Below are 27,502 nucleotides of genomic sequence, written 5' to 3'. Positions count from 1 at the left end.
GCACCATTACCACATAAATTCCTACATTTTCGCTGATTATCCTTTCCGAGAAAAATAACAATTACTCTCACCCCTTTCCCATGATCTCCTGATTCCGTCGATTTCACGTAAAAATTTATAATGCAATTTCCATTGCTGACCTAAATATTAGTTGACCGTAAATCACGATTATGGAATGAAAAACGTATGGGAGGACGTTTAAAACATTTTCCTTTGCACTCATGAAATTTGCCATCCGTAAAATTAGCCTTTTATCATTTTTCAGATTATCGCTTGTGTGGGAAATATGAACGCAAACAATTTGCTTTGATAAATGATTCCCTCGAAATCTTAATCTAATGGAAATGTTATTGATTCTTGAATTGGCATTGAAAGTTATTTTAATCTTGAACATATTCATATATTTATGGATGCAATAGAGATTTGATGAGGCAATTATTTTTATATAAGCAAGACGAAGGCCTCTCCCGGGGAGAATTTATTCTCAAAAAAATATTTTCTTTAAGATGCAGTTGAGATTGTTTTGCCCCAACTAATTTTTCTTCATTTCAGAGGGAAAAAAATAATTTTGATCCCTTCTAAGTTATCTTTATCTAAAAGAAAAGAATCTATGTTAAGACTTACTTCTAATATCGGTCCTTGGTTATGAAGAGGCACTAATGGTTTCTCTGGAACTGGCCGAGATACATAGTAGTATACTGATGCCGCTGTAATTCCAGCTAATGCTAAGGCACCAGTTGTTCCACCAAAATATTGAAGGTAGTTGTCCACATCATCCCCTGTAAAATATTTGAGGGGAGTCTTTAGAAGGTCTTATGAATATATATATATTTTTAATTCACTGGTTGCGAAGTATGAAAAAGAGAATATTATTTGTTTTATAAGTTAAGATACAAATATCTGATGGCTTGAGAGGGGCGTCCTTTGGAGTGTGTGGTCACATTTTTCTGTAACACCTACAGAGACACTCAATGATGGGTTAAGATTAAAAAGGATATAAATTCTGCGTTAAAAAAGATCAAAATACATGGATTTGGCCATCAAAATTGATCTTCGAATTGAAGATTATATCCTACCATCACCGGTAAAACGGCCCTCTTTATCAAGTGTACCAATATCGAACGATGCGATATGTAGGCGGCATGGTCAAAACACTACTTATGGTTGTAAAAGCTGATCCAGGATGACTTTCGAGTTTCCTGCATTCATAAATTACCACGATTATCCCTGCTTACGTAGGATTAATCCAAGTAACGAGCCCGATTTTTGGCCGAAAGGCTTCATAAATAAACAAAATTATCGCTTTTAGCATTCCATTGGTAACTATTTTTTTTATTATAGCTTCATGTAAAGATTAGATATAATTTATATGTTTAGCTTTAGATTAAGAGTTGAAATATTGTGTCAAGTCTTAATCTACATAATTTAATACCCTTTTTTCTGCCTACCGCCACTGGGCTGAGATGCTAATTTGTGGCAGTAAATTGTTGATTGGAGTTAACATACTTCTTCTGTTGATTGGTTATCTGTGTTAGGCTGTGATATCTGGGCGAGTGGATAAATCTGATTGAGCCAGCATTTTTCGTAATTCGATTTGTAATACTTTTTCTTCATTCTGGGTCTGTAGTCCGTGTACAGTTGATAAAACACTGTATAACTCCCGCGTTAAAAATGACATGAGTTGACGACCCTGCCCCTTTTTTCTACTTTATTACTAGATGCTGCCTAGAGTCGGTTGTTCCCTTTTTACCGTCAACTCTGCATTTTTCAGGTGCCCCCAACATACGTTTTTCCATTTCTTCCTGTCTTATTGGAGTTTGCGCAAAATATATCGTTTATCCTGGACTTGCCCATATGGTCGGCTGGGTTCTTGGTTAGTCCCAGAAGAACTTTGAATTTTCTGTAGCTACTTTTGAAAACAAAGTCCAAACTATGTTTCCTTAGTTTTGGTTTTTGGGCTGTTACTCCGGAGTAAACTTGGTGAGCGTTTACCGTCAAAGGTCCTCTTCGGTTTGCTGATTAGACTATTGATGGTCAGGACAGTGTATCCGTTCTGTTAGCAACATTAAAAACATGCTTGGTCTTTTTCACCACGCTTTCCAAGGATACGGAAAGGATTAGTGTCCGGTGGTATATATGTGATTTCTGTTATTTTAAGGAATGAGTGATTTTGGAGCGGTAACCAAGCGCTCCAAAACAACCGGCGGCCCTAGCGACGGAAAAATTGCGCACTCCGAAAACGTTCCAGAGGATGGCATAGTGGAAGAATTGACTATACCATCCGAGAACCGCGAGAACTCCATCGAGCAGGAAATTGAAGAACTTAGACAGAAAAACAAACAGAGTCTGAATCCCAGTCTCCAAGTGCCTGCATCGCAACTGACCACAGCAAGATCAACGGTGTCCTATCACTGATCGGTTGCACAATAGACAAGGCTCTTCACGGGGAGAACCCCACGCTTTCAATCAAATCTTGATTCAGACTTTCCGTGGCTACTTTCGAACCCTCACAAGAAATTAGTGAAGTTGCGAAAGTAAAAAACATTCTTCACCAAAAAGTAACCCTCGATAAGCTCAGGAGTTACATATGAAGAAGTGCAATGTTACAACTGTCAAATTTTCGGATATATTGCTCAATAGTACACAGATGTGTAAAGTTCACCAAGAACAATTCGCATCGGGAATGCCCAAGGCCCACGACAGAGGTACCACAATGCTGCAATTCATGGCAAGCTGGACATCCAGCTAATTATGGCGGATGTTCAGCCTATAAAGGAATGGTAGCTAGAAAGGAAGCTGCTAAAATTTGCAAAAACCAAAGAACTTTCTCAAGACAAGCAAACTGTGGCATAGCTATCATAAAACTTAACCAGTCTAGGCGTCTCTTACGCCGAAACCGCGAAGAAAGCATTTCTCACAACCCAATCTATTCCTATTCCAACTTCTACAGCTTTTAAACAGATACCAAAGTTTTTTCTCCCAGAAGCCCCTTGACTGTTTTTCTTTATTTATTGTCTTCGGGCCTAGTTCGACTCCACTACCTACTTTACAAATGGAAGACAGTTCTGCCCCGTTATCTTCGGGTGTAATCTCATAACGAATTTCACGTAGGACTTGCGCAAAAGTCTTGCCTCCTCTCGGTTTAATAAGCAGAGCTGGTGGTCTAGTCCTCCTTTGTCTCTCCGCCTTTTCTTTTCGTGGTTCGCCCTTCGTGTCGGCCTTAATTTTAGGCAGAGGTTTTTCTGATGGCGCGGCATGTTGTTGTCTCTTATTCCTCTTCGTCTTCCTCTTTTGAACGCTGGAGAGTACCTGAGTGAAGTCTCCTTCAAATGTCCCTTCCTCCTTTCTTTTTTTTCCCAGTTCACTCTGCAACGGGTTGTCTGCAATCCGTTTGGTACACGTAGTGTTCTCGTCGGGAAGCATGGTTGTTTCTGCTTCCTGCGGATTTTGTCTTACTCTCCATCTCCGTCTTTAATATGAAATTCTATCCAGGAGCTCCTCCAGTTCCATTAACCCGTTTTTCATCCCTTTGCTGATGTTTTTCTGGAGGTACGTTGCAGATCGCATGCGCTTCACAACTGCCGCGCATTTCTTAATAAGCTTTTCCTTTTCAGCTTGCGCCAGAGTAGTCGACAGCCCTCCCACTACGCTTATATTCGAAACCATTTGGTTAGTTTCGGCAGTTTGCACTGTGCCTCTTTCCGCAATTATAGCACTGCATGGTATGGTTTGAGCTCCTGTCTCCGTTTCAGGTGCCGCACCACTTTGCAAGTCCTTCTTTCGGTATGCTCGTTCCGATGTCTCGTCGAGTATTTCAGCCCTTGTTGCGTCCTTCGTTGAACGCTGAGGCGAATAAACGCAGCTAGCTCACTCTCTACTTCCACTATTTCCTCGTTTGATTTGTTTTTGTTCGCGATTTAAGTTATTTACCAGCGCATCGTGGGAGGGAGCGGACTGAAATAGTCAGGAACGGGGACAAAATCCCTACCCCGGTTCCCTGAGACCTAACCTACGATTAACTGATCCCGCAACCCACGGGCGGATCAGTGCTCGCTCGGGGCAACGCGGTCTACTAATACCGGTTCAATGCACACTACCCGTCCAGGATTCCGAAGGGGCTGGCTCCTGATACACTTCACAACTACCACCTTGACAGAGGTAGGCTCACATCACGTCGACAAGGAGTTGCCGACGGTTCGGGAGACTCCCAGTGTGTCCCAGCGTGTATCGGTCATTAGCAGTTCGTTTTTCACCGAGAAATTTTCTCGAGGCTACTACATAGGACACAGGTATTATGCCTGCTAGGGGGTCAGACCTGTTATACTTGCTCGGGCACCTTGGGGACGCCACTCCCCGTATCGTAAGCGACCCGTTAAGGATTGTTGACGAGCCCTGAGGGAGAACAATATTTATATTGTATACATGGCTATATACACAAAAAGGAATTTTTATAGAGACCCTATAAATTCGGTACTATATTCGTACTGATTGAAAAACAAAGAAAATGACGTACCAATAATCTCATGAGTAATTCACTAAAATATCTAGAGATTCTAGCGGGGAGTCTAAAAGGATTTCTAAGTGTGCCGACCTTGAGGAGTCAGAAGAAGAGGAATTGGAATATCTCTGCTGATTGACTTAGTTCTGCCGTTGTGTATTTTGTCTCTATTCATACCCGGCGACTACATTTTTGTCTTGTGTCTAATAGTCGAATGACGTTCATAATCTGGGGCATCAGCTGCGGTAACAACGCTGACGTGGAGAATGCTTTGTGGGCGGTGACTGTCGATAGTTCTAACAACCATCTCCGGCCTCTTGCTAAAAACTTAGTTGATACCTTTCCCACTCTGCAAACGCTCATTCTAGGGCACTTAATAGTCTTCGCCATGAAATTATTTCCACAAATACCTGTGCATGCTGTCAATTATCGTACGCTAAACCAGAAATTGCGCGGTTAACGTTTTACCCAACAGAATATGAAAACGTATTCAGAATATTCGCTAAAATTAAGGAAGGACAAAATGTTTATGAAGCTCATTTTTGATGCTGTTCCGCATAAGTGAATCGATCACCCCCGCAATAAGCAAGAGGCAAAAAGGAAAGCAGAACAAAAATAAAACGTTATCCCCTGGATTGCATATGCACCAACTTTCGAAGGATGATGTGAAAGCTGGGGAAATTCAAATTTCCTTTCGTTTAGTGCCGTTGCATTTCTGGTGATGCAGCTGATTTGATATTTAATACACTATTTAAACACAAGTAACATTGTTTTCTATTACATACCCTCCCTCTAAAAACATGACATCGGTGATTAATTTATCTTGCTTTCAGCTTATTGAAGACCGATTGATTATGTAATCCCATAAACTTCACGTTTTCACTAAATTTATCTCACACTCGATTAAATGCTGACTTCAATTGACCGTAATTGACCTCTCCCTCAGGGATCAGACGATTACAAAGTAGCCTGAGTCAAAAAGCAAATCCGCTAACCCTTTATTTCGCCCGCATTCCGTTGTGACCCTCTGAACATTTGTAACTTCACAAATTGCACACTTAAATATTTCTCCATTGCGTATATCGAATCCCTAAGCAGAAATACACTCAATTGCATGGAAGCATCCTAAAGCGCATAGCATTGTGATGCCAAATGTGCAAACGAAAAAGGCCAATGATCATTTCTGTTTCCGATAGCATATAATTGTATAATTCGTGAATTCGGAAAGGAAGCCGGAACGTCAGAAAATTTTGTGTGATCTAGAGACCCAACGATACCATTTGACTGCTTCCTACCTAAATCATCATCATCATGGAGAAGGTAATATGTAACACAAATCTCTATTTCCAGGTATTTTAGAAAATTGTTAAAAGTTATGTCCAAAAAATGAGGGCGTTATGCTAATTAGAAATCATCTTCATCTGTTTAATGGTCCTGTATTTTATCTAAAATGTAAATTTGATTAATATCTATATATCTTTGTCCAACATACAAGAACTGTTCATCTCACCATAGATATTTGATTTTCGATTTTCATGGGTTTTTCTCTTTTTTCTAGGTATGTCATTTTGTATACTACTGTTTCTTCAGACCACCATCAAGTAAGTTTCATTTGCCTCGGGAAAACAGCTTTCCCAGCTGAACTTGACTTTGTATTTATCTACAAATTCACATATTTTAGATTTTCATGATTTCTTAAGATTCCCTAATGGTATGCAAACGATTTGATATTTAAGAATTTATTCTCGTTTGAATAATTTCACAAAGTCAAAAGCAGAGAAAGTGTTGAATGATGAGAAATTAGTGAAAGTTTCAAACTATGTACGAGAATTTCCATTCAGTTTTCTTTGAAAGCTTTTCTTGAATTGAATTTGCGAAATTTCAAAGCGAAAATCTTTCATATTCTTTGGGAAGTGAATACATTTAAATCAAATAAATAACACTTGAAATAATTCCTCTTTATAAATAGACAGATAAATATTGTTGTTGATTGAATTTTAATTTAATTGTGGAAGAATTGATGCTCCCATAGAGAACTAAGAGTTCGATGACTTTACATTTGTGAGGTTCAAACCGCAATATTTTATTCGATATCGTTTTTCACATTTATGTGGTTCTAAAGATAATCCATTTATAAAAGTATCTTTTATATTCACATTATCTTATTGTATGGAAAAGTGTAATATATACGTCAATAATACGTCTTACATTTTAGTAAGATGATCATAATATGGTTAAGAGTTAATCGTGTTGGAAAACGAGTCGAAAGAAAGCGGCTTATACCCCATAATTCTTGCATTACTATCGTAGGTGTCTGTATATTCTTAGATGCATCGTATCTTTTAAGTGAGATCTACTTTCAATGCTTTGAACTTTACATGATTTTGCCAACATAAATAACAATTATTGCAAACTGATTGTACAATAAAAGATGAGAGATGCCGAAAGAACACAAGTCGCGAGTATGTTGCGTGATGTACTCTTATTTCTTTGCAAAGTAAGGAAAGTCTGTTCCCATTTGTGCCAATTGCAGTCAATTAAGATTCTTTCCTTCGGACACATTCCCTAATTGCTTCTTGTAACAATGAAGTCAAGTAGCAATTTATTGAATAACTAATTTCAATTTTGTGTTTATTAGTTATTTACGCAATTAAATCAGCTGCGAATGGAAATAGCCAGCGTTGTTTGAACGATTTATATTGAAATTATTGTATTGAGTCTATGATCACGCTGGCGAGATGTGTAGAGATGCTAAATAATAAGTCATGAGATCTAGAAGTCCGAACCCTATAATTTTAGCATTTTTATCCAGGAAGTACCATTTTAATCAATGATTGGTTATATTTAACATCCGATACTTTCTCTGGAAGAATTAAAAAATCCTTCATAATTGATAGCAGGGAGCACTGAAATATAATCTATAATTGAATATAATACGGTCGATTTTTGTCCGATCGATCCCTGTAACTTCGTATCAAGTCGAAAGTAAAAGAAGATTAACAATAATCTTCTTTTTCTTCAGCCTTTCTCCCGTTCGCAAGCGAGGTCGGCTCGTCGTGATCGGTTTGGCCATTTGGCTCTATCAAATGCCTGATCTGGATGCAATCTCGAAGCTTTTAATTCCCAATCCAGCGTATCAAGCCACTGTTGTTTCGGCCTGCCTTTGGTCGTTTACCATCGACTTCGAAGTTCTGACCAATCTTGGTAAGTGCATTTTCGTTAGCGTGAATTGCGTGACCACATCATCGAAGACGCCCCTTTCGCAATTTTGCCAGGATCGGTGCAACCTCATAACAATCGGGGATATCCTCATTTCGGATGTGATCAAAACGTGTCACGCCACTAGTCCGACGCAACATCTTCGTCTCATTTATCGCAAGACGCCGTTCATTGTCTTTTATAGTCGGCCAACACTCAGAACCATAGAGCGCGACAGGACGGACGACATTGTGTTAAATTTTAGATTTGAGACGTTCATTGATAAGTCGATTACACACAGCTGTGGAACGTCATTTCATCCAGGATGCGTTAATGCCTGAAGCAATTTCATAACGCAGTTCTCCATTGGCTGATAGCATTGACTCGAATCGCTCAGTTCTGGGCAGGTCACTGCCATCGACAGTGCCACACAGCCTATTAATGCTAATACTAAAATTGTAAGTCCTTCACAGGGTCAACCAACCATGGAGTATCAAATTGATGTACCTCATTTTCTTAAGAAAATTTTCAATTCTATGAGACAGTAGGGATTAAACGCCACAACAAGTGCCCTCCACCTGGTCGCCTCCATTCCCCCCCTTCTACTCCGGCTTACTTCCATACCATTGGAGATTTTTACCGAGCAACAAGTCTGGTCAATGTCTTAAAATAGATCACCTGTAGATTAAAATAGGTTCGGGCCACAAACTTTGTAAATTTGAAGGATAAATCTCTTCATCCTGAAGAATCCCATACGTTCGAGATCATTTAAGAAGTCAATGAGGTCGCAAAAGTGAAGCACATCCTTTACCAAAGGTGGCCCTAAAAAAGTGAAACCTATCGAATGGATGCTGTCCTCCAAGAGCAAAAACTTTGATTTCATGGCCTACTACTGTATCATTTTGCCCAAATGTGTTAAGTGCGCAAACAGTCACCTCTGCACGGAATCTGTGATATCCCCAACAGAAGTCCCAGCTAATTATAGGGGATTGCCAGTCTATAAATAGATGGTAACTAGAAGGGAGGTTGCCAAAACATCGAGCAATCTAGTCAAGCAAACGGTGGGACAATTTTCACAAAGCTTGACAAACTCCAGTGTGTCTCACGCCCAAACCACCCGAAAGACTCTTCTCAGAGTGTCGGTCCAACCCACGATCAAACGCATTCAGCAAGTTGGTTGAACCCACTGCTTGGAAGGCCACCACCGAGGTCACCTCGGCAATTCGCTACACCAACCAAAAACCTGTGGCTTTAAATATCCTCACATTTGATTCAACCTTTTTCTTTAAGTGCCACTACCCGAGTGTTGATTGATTCTCTGAAGGCAAGTGCTTACTGTGTTTCGGAGACACAGTTTAAGAGCTATTCACCTGGTATAATATTATCCGAGGTGACAGCATTACTGGCGCTGCTCTTCTACTCAAAGAAAACTATTACTTTGAGGAAGCTATCCGCGAAAATCTATTCACCTGCTCCGGTGCAGTGACAATAGCCAAAACTGCAAATAATAGGCGGATTCTGATAGCCTCCAAGTATATCAAATGCGGTCTTCGATCTCGCCAACTGGGTCAAAATTTGAAAATCTATGGTCACTTCCAGTTTGAATCTGAGTACCTTATTTTCAGTGGTGACCAGCTCGGAGCACATCTCCTGGGACGATGCGATAGTCAATTGAAATAGGGAAATCCTACTAAAATAGATTTGCAACCCTTTCGTCTCAAGATGACTCCGAAATTTTTTGCTGCATTCGCCCACGGGTTCTTCTGGTCAATCTATCTTTGATTACCTCCTGCTATCGGAGACAGAGTCTAATGAGTTGCCTTTGCCTTGGACGAAGTCGTAGATCGTTTATACTTAGCCTAAACGGAAATTTCCGTGGACCAAAAAAATGGAGTGCTCTCGGATTGGTCTGGTCGAACACCAAGTAAATCAGGGTACAGGGGCCTTTAATCTTTAAACAGAAAAGTAGCGTCCACTAAGCTCGGGCTAAAATAACGCGGTTTTTACATTCATTATGCCAGCTGGGCTGAAAAGTTCGTAGACTAACATAGAAAAAACATTTTTTTTTGATAAAATTTGATTTTATTATCGATGAGGATTTGCCTTAAGTCTCAAAATTGGTTTCGGCGATTACCCTTTTCAGGGCGCTAAATTTGTTTGCAGCGAGCATACTCTTAAGATCTGCGAACAGGAAGATTGGGAAGAAGTCGCTGGGGCACAGATCTGGAGAATATGGTGGATGCAGAAGAAATTCGAAGCCCAATTCATGCATCCATCGTTTCTATTGATTTGTGACACCGTGCATTGTCTTGATGAAACAGCACTTCCTTTTCCTTCAAATGGGGCCGTTTTTTGCGATTTTATCCTTCGCTCCAATAACGATGTAATAATCGTTGTTGATGGCGTTTCCCTTCTCAAGATAGTCGATGATTATTATACCATGCGCATTCCAAAATACTGATGCCATAGCCTTGTCAGCCGATTGTTGCGTCTTTGCACGCTTTGGAGCCGGTTCACCACGTGCATTCCACTCAGATGACAATCGTTTTGAGTGTGGTGTGAAATAATGGAGCCATGTTTCGTTCATTGTCAGATATCGATGCATAAGTTCCGGGCTTTTTATGGAGGAAGAGCTTCAAATACTGCTCTAAATCGTCAACCCATTGCTGTTTTTGGTCGATTGTGAGCTCGCACGGCACCCACTTTGAACAGACCTTTCTCATACCCAAACATTCATGCACGATATGTCCAGCACGTTCCTGTGATATCTCTGGAGTCCTTTTTATCCACTTTCTTTAAACTAGCAAAAGTTCATCATCATCAACGGCGCATCAACCGGTATCCGGTCTAGGCTTGCCTTAATAAGGAATTCCAGACTTCCCGGTTTTGCGTCGACCAATTCGATATCCCTAAAAGCTGTCTGGCGTCCTGACCTACGTCATCGCTCCATCTTAGGTAGGGCGTCCCGTCCCGTTCTACTATAGATATTGCCCTTACAGACTTTCCGGGCTGGATCATTCTCATCCATACGGATTAAGTGACCCGCCCACCGTAACCTATTAAGCCGGATTTTATCCACAGCCGGACAGTCATGGTATCGCTCATAGATTTCGTCGTTATGTTGACTACGGAATCGTCCATTCTCATGTAGGGGGCCAAAAATTCTTCGGAGGATTCTTCTCTCGAACGCGGCCAAGAGTTCGCAATTTTTCTTGTTAAGAGCTGAAGTCACTGACGAACACATAAGGACCGGCAAGATCATTGGCTTGTGCAGCTTTGACCCTATGGTGAGACGTTTCGAGCGAAACATTTTTTGTAAGCTGAAATAGGCTCTTTTAACTGCCAGTAACCGTGCGCGAATTTCATCGTCATATCTGTTATCGGTTGTGATCAACGATCTCAAAGTTGTGGTCTCCTATCTTTATTTTTCCCGTTTGACGAGTGCGGTTTGATGTTGTTGGTTGGTTGCTTTTTGGTGCTGACGTTGTCACCATATACTTCTTGCCTTCATTGATGTGCAGCCCAAGATGTCGCCTAAATTGCCGCCTGCTCGATCTGGATGACGATCTGGCCTCTGTTTATATGGAGCTCTGGTCAAGTGGTTGTCTCCCAGATCCGATTGGATTATCCTTGTAATTAGAATGGATATAATCCAATTCGTAAGGTACCTCCCAATCCAAACTGGTCAAGGCTTCCTTGATGGGGTTGGTACTAACATTGTTGAATGCTTGCTCTTTATACAAGAAGGCTGCTTGTGTATACTGCTTTTACTGCAGTGACCGCTCAAACATACTAATTACCTCGTGGAGAGCGATTTCTGTGGATTTACCTTTAAGGTAGGAGTACTGGGATTTAGAGAGAGCCGCGCTCTAGAGTCTTCAACACGAAAGAGGTGAGGCTAATTGGTCGAAAGTCCTTCGCGGGAATCAACCGACTTTCGCTATGAAACCCATTCGTGCGCGTCTCCAGGAGTACGTATCCGAAAGAAATACAACTCCGATAAATCTCGACAAGCCACGGCACAGTCTTCTCGTGCTGCTTCTGCAGTATGACTGGCATTATGACATCTGGGCCCGGAGATTTATATACGAAGAAGCTGTTTATAGACCAGCCAATTTTATCCTCGGCAATCACCGATTTAATAGCCTCGCACAACTGAACCAGCAGCTCCAAGGTTCCACCAGAAGTTTCCTTCCAGGAGCTTTCCGGCTTTTTAAGAAAAGATAGGCTCTTATGTTTCTTGGACAGAATCTTACTGAGCCTCGCGGATTCCCTGGTTCTTTCGATTTTCTGACAATACTCCAAACAAGACCGCGTCTTGGCGGTCTTAATGACCGTCTTGTACTTCTTCAGGCAGTCCTTGTATGGCGGCCAATATTTATACCTGTAGCGGATGTTGAAGATTTCTCTGGTCAGCTTCATGAGGCTGGAGTGATTTTCATTTCACTACGGTGGCAGTGTCTTCTTCTTCCCTTCCAACCGTACAGTTCCCCGAGCTGGGGAAATGGAAGGCTGTGTACTACCCCTGTTACACCCCGATAGGTTTGTAGTAATAATAAAATCAAAAAGTGGCTCACCTCTTTCGTTAATTTTCGAGTTGCCCCAAAACGTATGCCTTACACTGACGTCGCGGTCTGTCAACAGGTTGGCCTTCTTGGTTGCCATTGATGGTGATATTGACATCAGAGATGTTTTTTACCGTTATCAGCGATATTTTAGAGGGAGCATGGTTGCGAAGTTGAAATGAATTCGACCTAAATTACCCCTACTAAGGCCAGAATTTCACAAACTATTTTCTGTTTAAAAATTCGCCAGCAAATTGAAGTCGAGATAGCAGGAAATCCCTTCCGTACATCAAATTGAACAAACGCCTTACCCCAAAAACCAAAACAAGGACCATGATCGTCAAGCCTTCAGCTGTCAACATCAAACGAATTTCCATCCAGACAGCGCAGCGCCTACATGCGCAATATTTCGCTTTGGCCGGAAATAAGCGTTAGGAACGCACTCCGTAATATGCAACATAATTAAGTTTATATCCAAACAACAACAAAAATGGTTAACGATCGTTTTCAAATTTCTATATTAACCTTGAAATATTTAAATGAATTTGTCGGAGATTAAAAGTAGAGGGAATTTTTGCAAATAAATTAAGATTTCAAGATCAGCTGGTCCTGTATACCTTACTACATCCCTTAGCTCTTGCGTTGGTGAAGTACACACAAATCGGAAAATTGTATGCAACGCTCTTAATGCTTGCTTTTAACAATTTTGATAATAGTATACAGATCCTAGCCTACTTAACTGATTGTTAAATAAACTCATGACTCTTGCACCAAAAAGATATAAGGGAAATTCTGCAGCCTTGCTATCGGTGAAAAGGAAGAACCGTTGGCATGCTGCTGGCTTTATTCCTAATAAAAAATTCTATTTTGGTCTCACTGATGTCAATAGGTTTCTCTCACGCTGTGCCGTCAAAAACTAGATCCTCTCAAGGATGATTTCCCAGAGAATCGGCGTAGTACAAAAGTGTCCATGTGCTTATCCACAAAGAGTCTTGTTTTTTCATGCAAAGCATTCTCCTGTTTCGATTTTGACCATTCGCTGGTTTGCGGTATCCAGTCAGTACAGATCTGAATCTTTTTACTAGGAGAGTGAAGAACGATAGTGGTGTTCTTCGCTCTCTTAGTAAAAACGACGTTGTACAGTTTCCTGATATGATTGAATGTCAATCTTTCCAGGTAAAATTGAAGTGTGTACCTAACCACCTTCAGATTCCTTTGGTCCAGTTCGAACACTAAAATGAACCCGAACCCATTTATGGAGAGTGTCCGAGACCAAGATAGCCTCATCACCGTATTCCAAATGAAAGAGTTCATCGCGAAAGTCTTAATTGTTCAACCTAGCTTCGGTTCAGGTTCCAAAATATCTTCCACAGGTACTCGTGCAGGATGGCAAATTGTCTCCCTGATATTTTGCAATCTACCGTTTCTTACAGCAGGGGCCAAAAACCAGGCTGCTGTTGGTGCATGTGTGTTAAGATAAATTTAGAGCTAATGCCTCACTATCATTAAGAACTACTTAGGTCAGATATAAGTCACATTTGGAAAATAAACCAAAGCAATTGTGATTCCCTTTTACTGATTCACCATTTCAGGGACTATCGAACGTACAAAAGTTAGGTGAATAGATTTCGAATCGTAATTTGAATGTTACAATTGACCCAATTAGATAAAGAAATCAATAAAATACTTACAAATATATGTGATATTGCTCATAATGAATTGCTTCAAGTAAGTCCACCAAGACTTTTCTATGAATTTTTGATACATTCGGCACGTTTGTAGTTATATCTTTCACAACTTTAAATTGTTTAAAACTTTAACTCGGAGCTTTGTCATGAAAAATTAGAAGTTTACTCTTTGCTGTTACCAACTTATGGGTTCATATTTGAACATCTGAAATGGAGGAGAAAAAAACAGAAATCAATATTTAGTATTTTAAGGGGTGTTTGCTTCGTAATTTGGATAATAAAATTTAATGGTTTTGAGTTCTAATATGCAACCAATTACCCAATATGTTCGCAATTGATAAAAAGTAAAGAAACAATCATAATTAAATCGTTAATATCTAAACTTACAATTTATATACAATATTTAGTTACAAGATATCTAATAAATCTTCAATAAGAAGGAGGGTGTAGAGTATCCAAGTTTGTTGTCATTGGTTCCGCTTTAAAAATCAATACTCAAACATTGTGAGGGTAGTTTAAAATGACCCTTTATAAACGTTTCAAATGTAGATTTGAATCACCTGACCATGATTCACAATTTATGTATTCATTCTTTATCGATATTCGTTACTGTGGAAATAGACATGTACATGTTTCCTGGAAAATTCCACTAGGAATTGAAAATGCCGTATAAAGATAGAAAGATAGATATGTGATTGCTAAGAATATGCTGTATGACCACTTTTTAATTATTCAACTAACCTTTACTAAACATGGCATGCGAGTATATAAAATGTCCTTCAATCGTCTGAATCGACGACGGAATTTGTTTTTACCTTGATTTTTAAAGTTTTCATTGATTTTGGAGGAGTTGAAATGGCGGAATTTAACTTATTTAGTTGTATTGTTCGCTGGTTAGTTAAACAGAAAAAGGGCTATATTTTATCTTGGGTAAATTAGCGACTTACGACCGTTCAGGGCCTAGTAGGGGATATTTTCTCGAAAACCATGAGATATCCCAATGCCAAGCAGACAAACCCAAACCTAGAGTGTTATGTTACCCGTGCGGATGGGTAGATTTAGCCAACGGAGCTTCTAAGGTATCTGATGACCCCTCCCTCCGTTCTGCTAAAAATCTCACGGTATTTTTATCGCTTCTAGTTAGTGACTTTCATGTGTCGTTATTGCCTCCGAGCATGTGTGGTAGACACAGCCAGCTAGAGGCCAGCACCAATGCTCAAGTCTTCACCATTTTCCCTTGGCTAATCGGTGGGTAAAGGCACTCACCTCATCATGCTTCCTTCAAATTTGCCTATATACAATCGTCAACGGTTGCAGGTGGTATCACCCATACGCTGAAGCGCATCAAAATCTTGGAGAAATACAGAGATTTGTTCACCATATCACTCGATGAATTGGCCAAGATACAATGGAATGTTGACGAGGAGATTTTGCATCAACACAGCAACTACAATTAGCAGTCAAGGGAACGAAAAGCGCTACCTATTCTCATGAAATAAACCGACCGACAATCCATCCAAACCCAGTATAGTGCAAACATTGATCATCATATTTATGTATATTCACAAGACTTATTCCCAACTAACCGGCAAATCGCAGGCTCAAGTTGACACTGTGTAGCCCTCAGATATCGGGAGCGTCGGCACTGGGAAATCGACAAATCAGTCCTCCAACCTACACGCTAACTGGGCTGCTTTTAACGGTAAACAAGAGTCAGGATGTTGAAAAAGTTCCTGGTGATAACAAAGACAGCATCCCGCTCAGAGATATATTTGCAACACAAAATCGAAAGCAGCTGAACGATATTAGGCATAACTCGAGAAAAGACAGGAGAAAATCTAGTCGTTAGTAAATGACTCAAATACATTGAGCACCTATGGTGTCGATAATTATTTCTTAGTCATCCCGCAGGCCAAAGACCTCACCATCACGCTGACAGAATGAGCAACGTTCTTGGCATATAGTCATTAAACAACACCATAAATAAGGCAAATGCATCAGTTAATAAGGCCAACTTAATAGTAAGACTACCGAATTGCTTAAGTTCTATGGGAATAATGCCAATTTCGTGATCTGTTCACCGAGTTGATTCAGATAAAATATTGCTGATTGCCCCAAGTTGTGCTTTCCGAAAACCAGCAGGACCAGGCAAGCAGAATGACTCCTTGGTCGCTTCACTTTGTCTGACGTCAACTACGCAGCAGCTTGGGAGGTCATCAGTGAGCATTATGAGAATAAGTGCTTACTCCCCAACATGTTTCTTAGTAAACTTATAATGCATGAGAGTATCAACATGCCTAGAATGCCACAGCCATTATGTTACTGCTAGATTCCATGCAGGAATGTCTAAATCGAGCGTGGCATACTCTCTGGAAACAGTCACTATAAGATCTCAAAGGACTACACTTGATAGATATTTTCGTCAAATTTTTAACGACAAAATTTCAATTGTTCGAGGTGTTGCACTTCAAGGCAAGGTCCACCGACACCACGAACAAACAACAAAGGAACCCACTATCCATGGTTCCTGCAGCAACTCCGCACTATTCTGTCTGAGGTATGGAAGTGTGAACTGGACCCGAGTAGCTATTTGGGTAGATAAGTCTTGATTATAATGTGCAGAAATCGGTGGGCAAGATAATGCTTGTCAACCCTTAAGATGCAAGTGCAAATTTATGGATTAGTGAGACCAAGGAGTTTGAAAAAAACACGAAGATGGATAGTACGGATATCAATGCGGCCAGAGAAACTGCCTATAATTTGCACTCCAAAACGGAGGAGTGGCATATAATTCTCTCCAAATACGATGAGGATGGCGTAACTAAGGTTTGCCCTGGTTAACCTTCCAAAAAAATTAGCAAGTGGATGACAAATTCTGAAGGAAATCTAGATAAACATTGCGGGATTACAACAATCAATTCGCCAATTAAAGCTGATTCCCTATTCCCCAGAAGCCATGCAGGTCGCATCACCTACGACGAAATTGGAAGGTCTGGTTAACTACTATGGGGAACACAACCACCACGTAATTGTTGTTGCCAAAGCAAAAATGCATGCTTAAGTACATCAGGAGGAAATTGTATTGTTATGAATATATTGGCATGCATATGATAGTACATACCAGGCAACTGAACCGACCTGCTTCAAAAGGCGGGGGAAAGAGCTAATAGATATAACCCTCTTTGCCATTCGAGTTGCTCGATTCATGACCCTCCGTTCTCAGCTCTTAAATACGTTTGTATGAAAATCGCTGGAAAAGATAATTCAGAAAATACGATCGTCCTGGTAGTTGGAATAGCGAGCAAATGGAGGGTAGTCAAAACCAAATATAACATCGAGGTGGCAGTGGTTGAACTAAACAGGGCAATCATAACCTCGTCTGAGAAAAGCTGCAGGGTGACAAAGAAACACCAGTACAGAAAGCGAAGCTAATGCAGTTGTAGCCTTTCAACCCTTAGGAGGCGACGAGCTATGAGACACCTCTTCCTGGGAGTAGCGTGACCGAAGCGACTCGCAGATGTTGAGTGCTCCTTTATATAATTCGCAGAAGACAACATGACTATGAATTATACTGTTGCTGCTGCTCCCAGGGGAGAGGTAAAAAAGGCAAAAAGAGTAAAAGAGGCAAAAAAGGAGGGAGTAAGTTGCTCCCCATTTGGTTCGGTCCAGCATTAAATTGATGCGGACTTAGGACCCCACAATTCTCAAAAAAAATACTTGCCTTTCCCAGGTCCCCATTCTCCGAAGTTTCACGCTGGAATCATTCACTTTAAAGCTCTGTGAACTTTAGAAAATCACTGATAACTGAGCTCAGATGAGAGTAGAGTCTGTGTCTACGTCGCATTTGTGTTTCAAGTCTTTTTAGGCCTAACACTCGCAACCTCGCCCGGTCTTTTTTGCTGGCTTCTTCGCTGATTCATCCTCATTATCGTGTCACTTGGCTGGAAAACGTGATAATCCAAGGGAGCAATGACTGAGCTGACGCGTCCAAAGTTTCTTTGACAGCATATTATCTTCAACGCTCGGGTCAAATTCATCGGTTGTTGTTAGTAACGCTCCCCCATAATGATTTCGTTCGGATGGAGGAGCTGATAGTACACGGCGTTTCCTCGTTTCTCAGCTTGAATTGGCTGTTTGGGTGACTCCTAGTGATTCGTTCTTGGGTTCGGTACGAATTTTCATCCAAGAGTCCTTCCAATTTGATGTCTCCGGGATGTTTTCGAGTGTCCCGGGCGTTCATTGCTTTCAACGTCAAAACCGGCGTTTTCAAAGCGCCCAAACCAATACTCGCGTTTCAATTACAATCGATAACTTCCAGCTACTTTTTTTTCGATTAAAACAAAAAAGTAAAAGTTCCTGTAAATTGCGTTCTATTGGCACAAAATTTGACATGTTTGAAGCTACACTACAACGAAATGGCATATACTGGGTTCTGAAGTGAGTCGAAATTAATTTATACACCCAATACTTTCTCCTCAATCTGGGACTATATCTAACTTTATTATCTCCGTTTGTTGTTTTTGTAAATAAATAAATTAATATAAGAAGTGATTCCAAGGAGTGCGGTAACAGCCCGTAGATAACCACTGACATGTCCGGGAAGATTTCTGGAGAGAGTACAGACTAAACGCTAAAATTAATATTCTCTTTGACAGTCACGTAACCTTTAAAGCTATCACATTGCCCGAAACCATGCCTAAACTGCTATACCAGCAAAACCTCAAATCCGTCATGGCCAAAAAATAGCCATAGCAATATAGCAAAAAGAGATATCTTCGAAATGAACAGTGGGAGGCAAAGTTATTACCAGCACTGAGAGGACAAATAAACTTGTAAGAAAATAATCCCAAACATCACTTGCGAAGCCGAAATGTACATTAGGAATCTGCAAAGCTGCAGGCGTAGGAACCATACAAGGTTAGGAGCTGACGCAATTAGCTCATAGAAGGGAGACATTAATGCGTAGGAATTTAATATTACAGAATGAACAGCGGATTAAAGGAGCCCAAACCCTGGAAGTAAGAAAATTTAGAATGGGGATACTGATAGGTCTAGTAACCGACTAATTACCGGTCACAACATGCGGAAACATCTGCACACGATAGACTTCTGTCTTGAAGACCTAACATAGAGAATTTACAATGAAGAGGACCAGATAACTTACTACATCATATTGGGATCCGGCAAAAGGACTTTCAAGTAAATAAAAACCTTGCTTAGGACATACAATAAGCCAACAGTTTACAGATGGAACAACAAAACTCAATTTTATACAAAGTATCCTTATTTAGCCATCTATCCTAGTTCATTTAGGATTGTCTCTCAGAAGTCATTCTAGAAAAATTCATTTGACCTATGTCCATCACATTGGAACGCGTATCGGAATGAACCTTAAAATCCAAATTATAATCGAAATCGAGGTGAAAACAATGACGATTAGACCGAAGAAGTTAAAAAATAAACAGCTCGACTGCACGGTTGTAGCTGAACATCCCGCAACCCGGAAATTATGATCAAACTTAGGGAAGACAAGTCAGACCCTGCTGCGATGCTTTTCAGGGATATCGAATTGGTGGACCTCGGTACAAAACCGGGGTGTTTGGAGTTGCTTGCAAAGCCAGGCTTAGATCGGATACTGGTTGTTGCGCCGTTGGTGATGATGATAATGTATGATAGCATAGCCTTTGGTTTTTCTTATCTACCACAGTTTCTCATGACCTACTACAATCCAGGAAAAAAAAGGACTTCGTTCCTTGCTCGCTGCGATATCTAACATAAGGAGGTGGGCAAAATTAAACCGTACAAACCAGCCATCAAAAAAATGTTCACCTCCAGATTTCGAAAAAAACACGCGTCTTGAGTGTGAGAATTGAAGGGGTATTTAGGTGCTGCCTGCTGTTGCAAAAATAATACTGGAACATGGAATACCACGAAGATTTGATTGACAGAGAACAGGCTGGTTTCCTATTATCAGAGTGATATGTGCTGCATCGGACAAAAAAACCAAATCAAAAGCGGAGTCAGCCAGGGTTACATCTTCGGTCACTGGTATTATTCCTTCTCATTATTGGTTACCATATCCGGGGGAAGTGCAAAGAATCATTGACATTTCTCCTCAAACACCTCGACTACGCCGATGTCTGCTTGCTCTCTCACTGAGTTATGGACTTTGGCTTATGGTTTATGGAAGTGACTCTGGATTTGAAGAAGGAGACAAACAGATTCGGACTGATGGTAGACACAACATAGCCAAGGTTCGCAGTCTGGCAGAATATCCAAACAGTTGATCAATTTTTAAGGTTTTGTTTGCAAAACTAAATGCAATACAATACTATATGCATATACATAACGGACCACGTACAAATGGGATAGTTCTGCACTCAAATATACTTACAGAAGAAGCAAATAAAACCTTTCATACATGAAGTGCCGAGCTTACGATTTCCCGACGTGTTATATCTTGGCAGGTTTGTTTTTGCCAACGGCGGAACTAAACTTAATGCCTCCCGACGCATAAACAGCCCCAAATCCGCCTTCACTTTTCTGTCCAAAATCTATAAATGCAAGTATCTCAACACCAAAATGAAGTTAAGATTGTTCCGCACTGATTTTCTCTCTGTGGGCTTACCTCATGGTTTCCTGTGTACTCTAGCTTTTCCAATGTGGAACTCTACCGCCATACATATATATGCATTGATTCAAAGTGAAGATGTTAGTAGAGATTAAGTAAAACATTAACAAATCGGAAACCCGAAGCTCGGCGCTTCATGTATGATAGGTTTTGTGGAGTTTTTATGTAAAGATTGCATGATGGTTCCACTGATATGTATATAGCTCGCAATGTTTAATATACGCGATATTCAATTCGACGTGACATTGCCACCTTATCTCTTAGCAAGTAGTTATTTGACGCGAATGGAACAATTTTGGCCTATTATGACTTTGATCAATATAGTATGATTTCCACCAAACTTCCCAGTATGATGCCCCCTATCAAAACCTATCTTCAACGATCTGGGGATCTAGGATGAGCTTAAGAGGGGTTCGTAGTAAATGTTCAAAATATAAAAATATACTATTATTAACTTTATTTGAGCAGATATCGGAACGAGATGTATTTTGTGGCCTAGATTTTCTATAGATGAATCATTGTGATTATCGGTTAGATACTTTCTGAGAACGAGACCCGTTTCACTTTTTGGGGCGCACATTTTGAGCCTGCACTCTACTATGTTTCACCTAATATCATAAATAAGAAAGTACTAATCAAGCCATTTGATACCCCATATTACCATATTCTGCGAAAAAAATTTGCACCCTCTTTTGCATGTATGGAGAGCCTCATTTCAAATTCAACACAAAGAGGCACCATTTGCTGCATGTAAAGGAACACACAAATCATGTGTTCTCACTAAATTTGGTGACAATCGGTTCGGTCGTTTCGGAGTAAATCGAGTGTGACAGACAGATGGACCGACAGACATTGAATCGATTTTAATAAGCTTTTTTTTCACACAAAACCTTAGAAAGGGCAATACTATTATTGCTAGGCATCCTTTGCAATGGAACCCTCTTTAGTATCAAACATGACATGGGTAGAACAGAGGCAAACCACACAAGGTGTTATTGTCCTAAACTGAAGCAAATAAGATATATCTGAAAAATATCTGAAGTTTTTTCTGCTTAACCCGTTTGGAATGAAAAATTTTACTTAACTTCAATGTTTCGTCTACTTTGTCGACAAACGTATACAGATACATATATCTAGGTATCCTCTTTTCTCTCCTAAGAGTAATTAATCAGCATTTCAAGTAGCTTCGGCAGCCAAACACTTCAAAATCTCAGCTTGCTAACAAAGCTAACACCTCAGGAATCTTTAATCAGATTTCTATTACTCAAAGTTATTTTCGAAACGTTTATCTTGTGGCGTGGCAAACTCCTTTACGCCTCTTCAGATTTCTCAGAATCGTGTCAATGTTACCTTTAACACCCAATTTTTAATTGACCCAGTTGCCATTAATGATGTTGGTAGGTGGCTTTACGACGCTTTCTTGACGATTTCATCTCATCTTATCGAGTCCTGATTAGAAATGGAAGGAATAATGCCACTTGGATGCACGAGCTCATAGAATGTTTGAATCAACATCAAAAGAACCATCAAGAATACCACTATTGGGTACTTTTTGAAATTACATGAAATAAATCTTAAAATGGAACTTATTTTTAGGATAGGTCAGTTACATGTCAGCAACTGTTTGGTATACAAAGGATAATTCTAATAGCTCATTAACTGATGTATTTGTAAAGTTCATCAGGCTCAATTTCATCAATTTAATGTTCTATGCTCAGTTTCCGTATCGATATAGACCTTTGGAGACTGGGGAAGAATGATATACAAATGCTGCGGTTGGAAAGTGAAAAATAGGGTGAGGAACTGTTTACGCAGAATACACAAAATTTGAGGATGATGTTCATGGAGAAAGGAGCCACAGGATGATACAATGCATAGGTTTTGGCAGATGTAATCAGATGAAGAAGGTTCCCGCAATTACCATGTTCAAGAATTGCGACTATCGTATCCCGTTAAAAAGTTATCTTCATCATCAACGGCGCAACAACCGGTATCCGGTGTAGGCCTTAATAAGGAACTCCAGACATCCCGGTTTCGCGCCGAGGTCCACCAATTCGATATCCCTAAAAGCTGTCTGGCGTCCTGACCTACGCCATCACTCCATCTTAGGCAGGGTCTGCCTCGTCTTCTTTTTCTACCATAGATATTGCCCTTATAGATTTTCCGGGTGGGATCATCCTCATCCATACGGATTAAGTGACCCGCCCACCGTAACCTATTGAGCCGGATTTTATCCACAACCGGACGGTCATGGTATCGCTCATAAATTTCGTCATTGTGTAGGCTACGGAATCGTCCATCCTCATGTAGGGGGCCAGAAATTCTTCGGAGGATTCTTCTCTCGAACGCGGCCAAGAGTTCGCAATTTTTCTTGCTAAGAACCCAAGTTTCCGAGGAATACATGAGTACTGGCAAGATCATTGTCTTGTACAGTAAGAGCTTTGACCCTATGGTGAGACGTTTCGAGCGGAACAGTCTTGTGCGGATTTCATCATCGTAGCTGTTATCGATTGTGATTTTCGACCCTAGATAGGAGAAATTGTGAACGGTCTCAAAGTTGTATTCTCCTATCCTTATTCTTCTTCGTGTTTGACCAGTGCGGTTTGATGTTGTTGGTTGATTCGTCTTCGGTGCTGACGTTGCCACCATATATTTTGTCTTTCCTTCATTGATGTGCAGCTCAAGATCTCACGCCGCCTTCTCGATCTGGTCATGGCCAGCCTAGTCAGTCTTATTAATTTCGTCGGGATACCGAATTCTCTCATGGCCGTGAACAGTTTTACCTGGCTATGCAATCATAGGGGGCTTTAAAGTCGATGAATAGATGGTGCAACTGTTGTCCATATTCCAACAGTTTTTCCATCGACTTATGATTTATTTAGGGGATTTAGCCGATGAATTGCACAGACTATTTGTCCTAAACTTGGTGGTGGCAGTATTTGTCCGTCGTCTTCAGTTGGCGGGACCTCAAACTCGCCGATGTTCTGGTTGTTCAGTAATTCATCAAAGTACTCAACCCATCGCTCCGAAATGCCCATTCTGTCGGAAATCAGATTTCCCTCTTTGTCTCAGCAGGATGAGCATCGAGGTGTATAAGGCTTCATCCTGCTGACTTGTTGGTAAAACTTCCGCGCCTGGTGCGGTTGCTCAATGTACTTTTCTACTTCACAGACTTGTTAGTTCTCCCAGGCTTCCTTCTTCCGTCTGTGAAGTCGCTTCTCCGCTCGACGGAGTTCGTGATAAGTCTCTGCGTGCCCGCGTTCTTTGAGAATGCAACATTACTTGGTATGCGGCATTCTTCCGTTCCGTTGCTAGCTTACATTCATCGTCAAATCAGCCGTTCCGACTTCTTTTGCGGCTGATACCAAGTAAGTTTGTGGCCGTATCCATGATAACGTTCTTCAGGTGATTGTGAAGATCATTTGTTGATCCTTCATCTCCAGGTCCTCTGTTGACTGCGGTTATTGTGGCATCCATTTCCCTCTTATAGGTATCGCGGAGGGCTGTGTTGTGGATGGCTTCAGTGTTAACTCTCACCTGATTGTCAGAGGGGATTCTAGGTGGTATTGTTATTCGAGCTCGGAGCACCATGCCAACGAGATAGTGATCCGAGTCTATATTGGCCCCCCTATATGTTCTGACATTCATCAAGGCTGAGAGGTGGCGGCGTTCGATCAACACGCGGTGAAGTTGGTTAAAAGTAAAGACGGAGTTCGTGATAAGTCTCTGCGTGCCCGCGTTCTTTGAGAATGCAACATTACTTGGTATGCGGCATTCTTCCGTTCCGTTGCTAGCTTACATTCATCGTCAAATCAGCCGTTCCGACTTCTTTTGCGGCTGATACCAAGTAAGTTTGTGGCCGTATCCATGATAACGTTCTTCAGGTGATTGTGAAGATCATTGGTGAATTTGGTTAAAAGTGGTCCCGTCTGGAGAGGGCCGCGTATGTTTGTGGACCGCTTTCCGCGTAAACCAGCAAGTACTTCCAACAACCATTTCGTGTGACGCTGCTCACTGAATAATCCGCAGTCCGTTATCAATTGTACTTTTGTGTAAGCTATGGGAGCCAACGTATCGCCTGAATACGGGCTCCTTCCCTATATCTGAGACAGGCTTCGAAGGTTCGTTCTACTGCCTCTTAGAAGGTATCCTTCTCCGACTCTGCAGTCTCCTCTGTAGGGGCGTGAACGTTAATGAATTGTCGTGCCCAGTAAGACAGTAATTGAATTAACTAGTAATTACAGCCGCTGTGCTTGGCACTTTGGTCGAGCTATACCATCAGGTCTTCCATTTGACCATTGATTCCGCCTTTCTTCGTTTTAGGTTGTCGATTTCCTAGTGAAGATGCCTACCGGCGTCAAATCGACTATGACTAACTCTCAGGCCTGATGAGAGGTTGGTGGAAAGGAGAGATTCCCTCGGGGCTGGAACAGACATTTCACACATTTGTTCTGTCATTTGCCTGATTTGGATGCGGTCGAGAGGCTTTCAAATCGCCATCCAGCGTATTAAGCCAGCGTTGTTTCGGCAGGCTATTTGGTCGTTCACTATCGACTTCGATGTTCAGATCAATCTTGGCGAGTGGATTCTCGTTTACGCGAATTATGCGACCATTCCATCGAGGACCCGTGCCGTAATTTTTCCACGATCAGTGCAACCCCATATTGATGGCGCATATCATCATTTCGGTTGTGATCATGGCGTGTTACAACAACTAGTCCAATGCAACATTTTTGTCTTCACTACCGCAAGACGCCGTTCATTGTCTTTTACAATCGGTCAACACTCAGAATCATAGATGGTGACTGGCCAGACCACACTGTGGTAAATTTTAGATTTGAGACATTCGTTGATACGTCAATTGCAAAGAACATTAGCTGTGGAACGATACTTCATCCAGATTGTGCTAATGTGTAAAGCAATTTCATAACGCAGTTCTCCATTGACTGATAGCACTGACCCGAGATATTTAAATCGTTCAGTTCTGGGCGGGTCACTGCCATTAACAGTGATAGTGCCTGCTTCATGTGGATCGGTCGTCAATCAATCAAAGAATATGTTGCATGAGGGGATCATTCCATTTTTGAACAAGTTCACTATTCCTCTTGGAAAACACCGTATGCATAAAGCAGTGTATAGAGTGTCGGATGTTGGATGTTCCATGTGACAATGTCCATAACAAGAACAAAGGGGAATGGTGAGAGGGCGCTTCCTTGATGAACACCGAGATACGAAGCGATTTTGATAAACTTATCATACTTCGAATTTTATTTTTCGGCTCGTGGTAGTGAAATTTAAATCAACGCACGAGCTCTTCTAATACTAGGTGTTGTCGTAAGGCATACCAGATGAGTTCGTGTAGCACACGGTCAAACGACTTCCCAGGCAGCATCGAAAATCTAATCTCGGGGCCAACAGGTGCATACAGCCCTCAACTGAGAGACTAGAATCTGGCATGCAAAGTACTATCACTGGAGCGAGTAAAATGGGCATTTAACTCAAAGATACAAGGCTGCATGTCGGCGACAGTAACAGAGGGAATGGATGCCCTGGGTCTACATATTCGGAATATATATCGCGCATGCCTAGCATACACTTATATTCCAACTAACTGGCGTGATGTGAAGATGTTATTCATTCCCAAACCAGGGAAACCCGCCTACACAGAAACAGAAAGCTTCCGACCGATCAGTCTAACATCTTTTCTACTAAAACGGCTAGAAAGTCCAGTAGATCGGTTCATAAGGGACACACAAATCCAGCTGGTACGGCTAAGTATTTAGCAGTACATTTCGACTCCACGTTAACGTGGAAGCACTATATCCAGGAAAAATATCAGAAATCCTGCAGATTGCTGTAGTGCTTCAACAATGCGGTAGGTAAGACCTGGGGATTTTCACCAAAACGGAGACTCAACTTTGCTAACGCAGATTCAGAGGCTTGGTTGCCTAAGTATTACTGTAGCAATGAGATCCCATACAATTGGAACATGGAAAGGCGGCCAATCACACGGTCATGCGTCTATCTAGAAATTCCATGGCAAACATCCGATAGCTCTTATGCCGACCGCTCATACGGTTCCCAGATTCGTCTTTGAAAAGACATACACTGACGTAGTCACCGAAAGTGAAGAATGGCCTACAAATGGCTACGAGTCTTTTCAGATTACAGACTTAATAATCTTCACCGACGTCAGTCATGCAGGGCGGATAGGGCGCAGGGGTGTTCCCGGGGAATTCGATTATGGAACTGACCCGAAAAATGATGACCATATTCCTGGCGGAGATATATGCCATTTCATTGGCAGCAGAAGAATGTCAAAATTAAGGGGTCGCACTCTTCGAATCTGTTCCGACAGTCGGGCGGCATTATCAGCACTAAATAGCAAAGACACGTGGTGTGGAGTTGTCATCAGGTGCTCCTGAAATTTGGCCCACTGAACGAAACATTCCTGATATGGGTGCATCGCTGGTAATAAGAAGGCTCGCCGAGGGTCTCGATCCACAATGGTGGGGCCACAATCAGCTTTTGGAATCCACCCATCTCATCATGTCAAGTCTACTCTGAAAGTAAAAAGGATTCACGCAGCCTGGTGGAGAAATTTCAACTCTTGCCGGCAGGCGAAAATCATTGTGAGAGAGCCTTGGGTCACTAGAGCAGCATTTTGATTATCCCTTAAAAAGTGGGACGTGAAAACCCTAATAGAACTTTTAACGGGGCACTGCTCCTTAACCTACCATATAGAAAAGATAGTCAGCACACCCCCGCCTTTACCCCCGAAATCATATACCATTTTGGTTAAAGTGTTCAACAGGAACTAAATTGAAAAAGAAGACGAATTGTGTTACTAAACAGTTTTTATTTGCCAAATCCAAATATTTATAAACAGTACTTTAGAAAAACGGTTCATAGATTCCGACAA

The 27,502-nt window shown here is 41.2% G+C and overlaps 1 protein-coding gene across 1 annotated transcript in view; it reads right to left on the bottom strand.

The window, feature by feature from the left end:
- The window catches only part of LOC119650462 (long-chain-fatty-acid--CoA ligase 6), a 149,490-nt gene that overhangs the window by 106,334 nt on the left and 15,654 nt on the right, over positions 1–27,502 (bottom strand). The window contains exons 2-3 of the mRNA XM_038053325.1: positions 13,953–14,154; positions 625–779 (exon numbers count right to left, since the gene is read on the bottom strand). Of these exons, the coding sequence (XP_037909253.1) occupies positions 625–779; positions 13,953–14,028 (231 nt within the window). The 5' untranslated portion in view covers positions 14,029–14,154. The remainder of the gene's footprint in view (positions 1–624; positions 780–13,952; positions 14,155–27,502) is intronic.

This window comes from Hermetia illucens, chromosome 2, assembly GCF_905115235.1.
Source record: "Hermetia illucens chromosome 2, iHerIll2.2.curated.20191125, whole genome shotgun sequence".
NCBI lineage: Eukaryota > Metazoa > Arthropoda > Insecta > Diptera > Stratiomyidae > Hermetia > Hermetia illucens.
The sequence above is the reverse complement of the archived record's forward strand: the minus strand, read 5'-3'. Positions and strand labels throughout refer to the sequence as shown.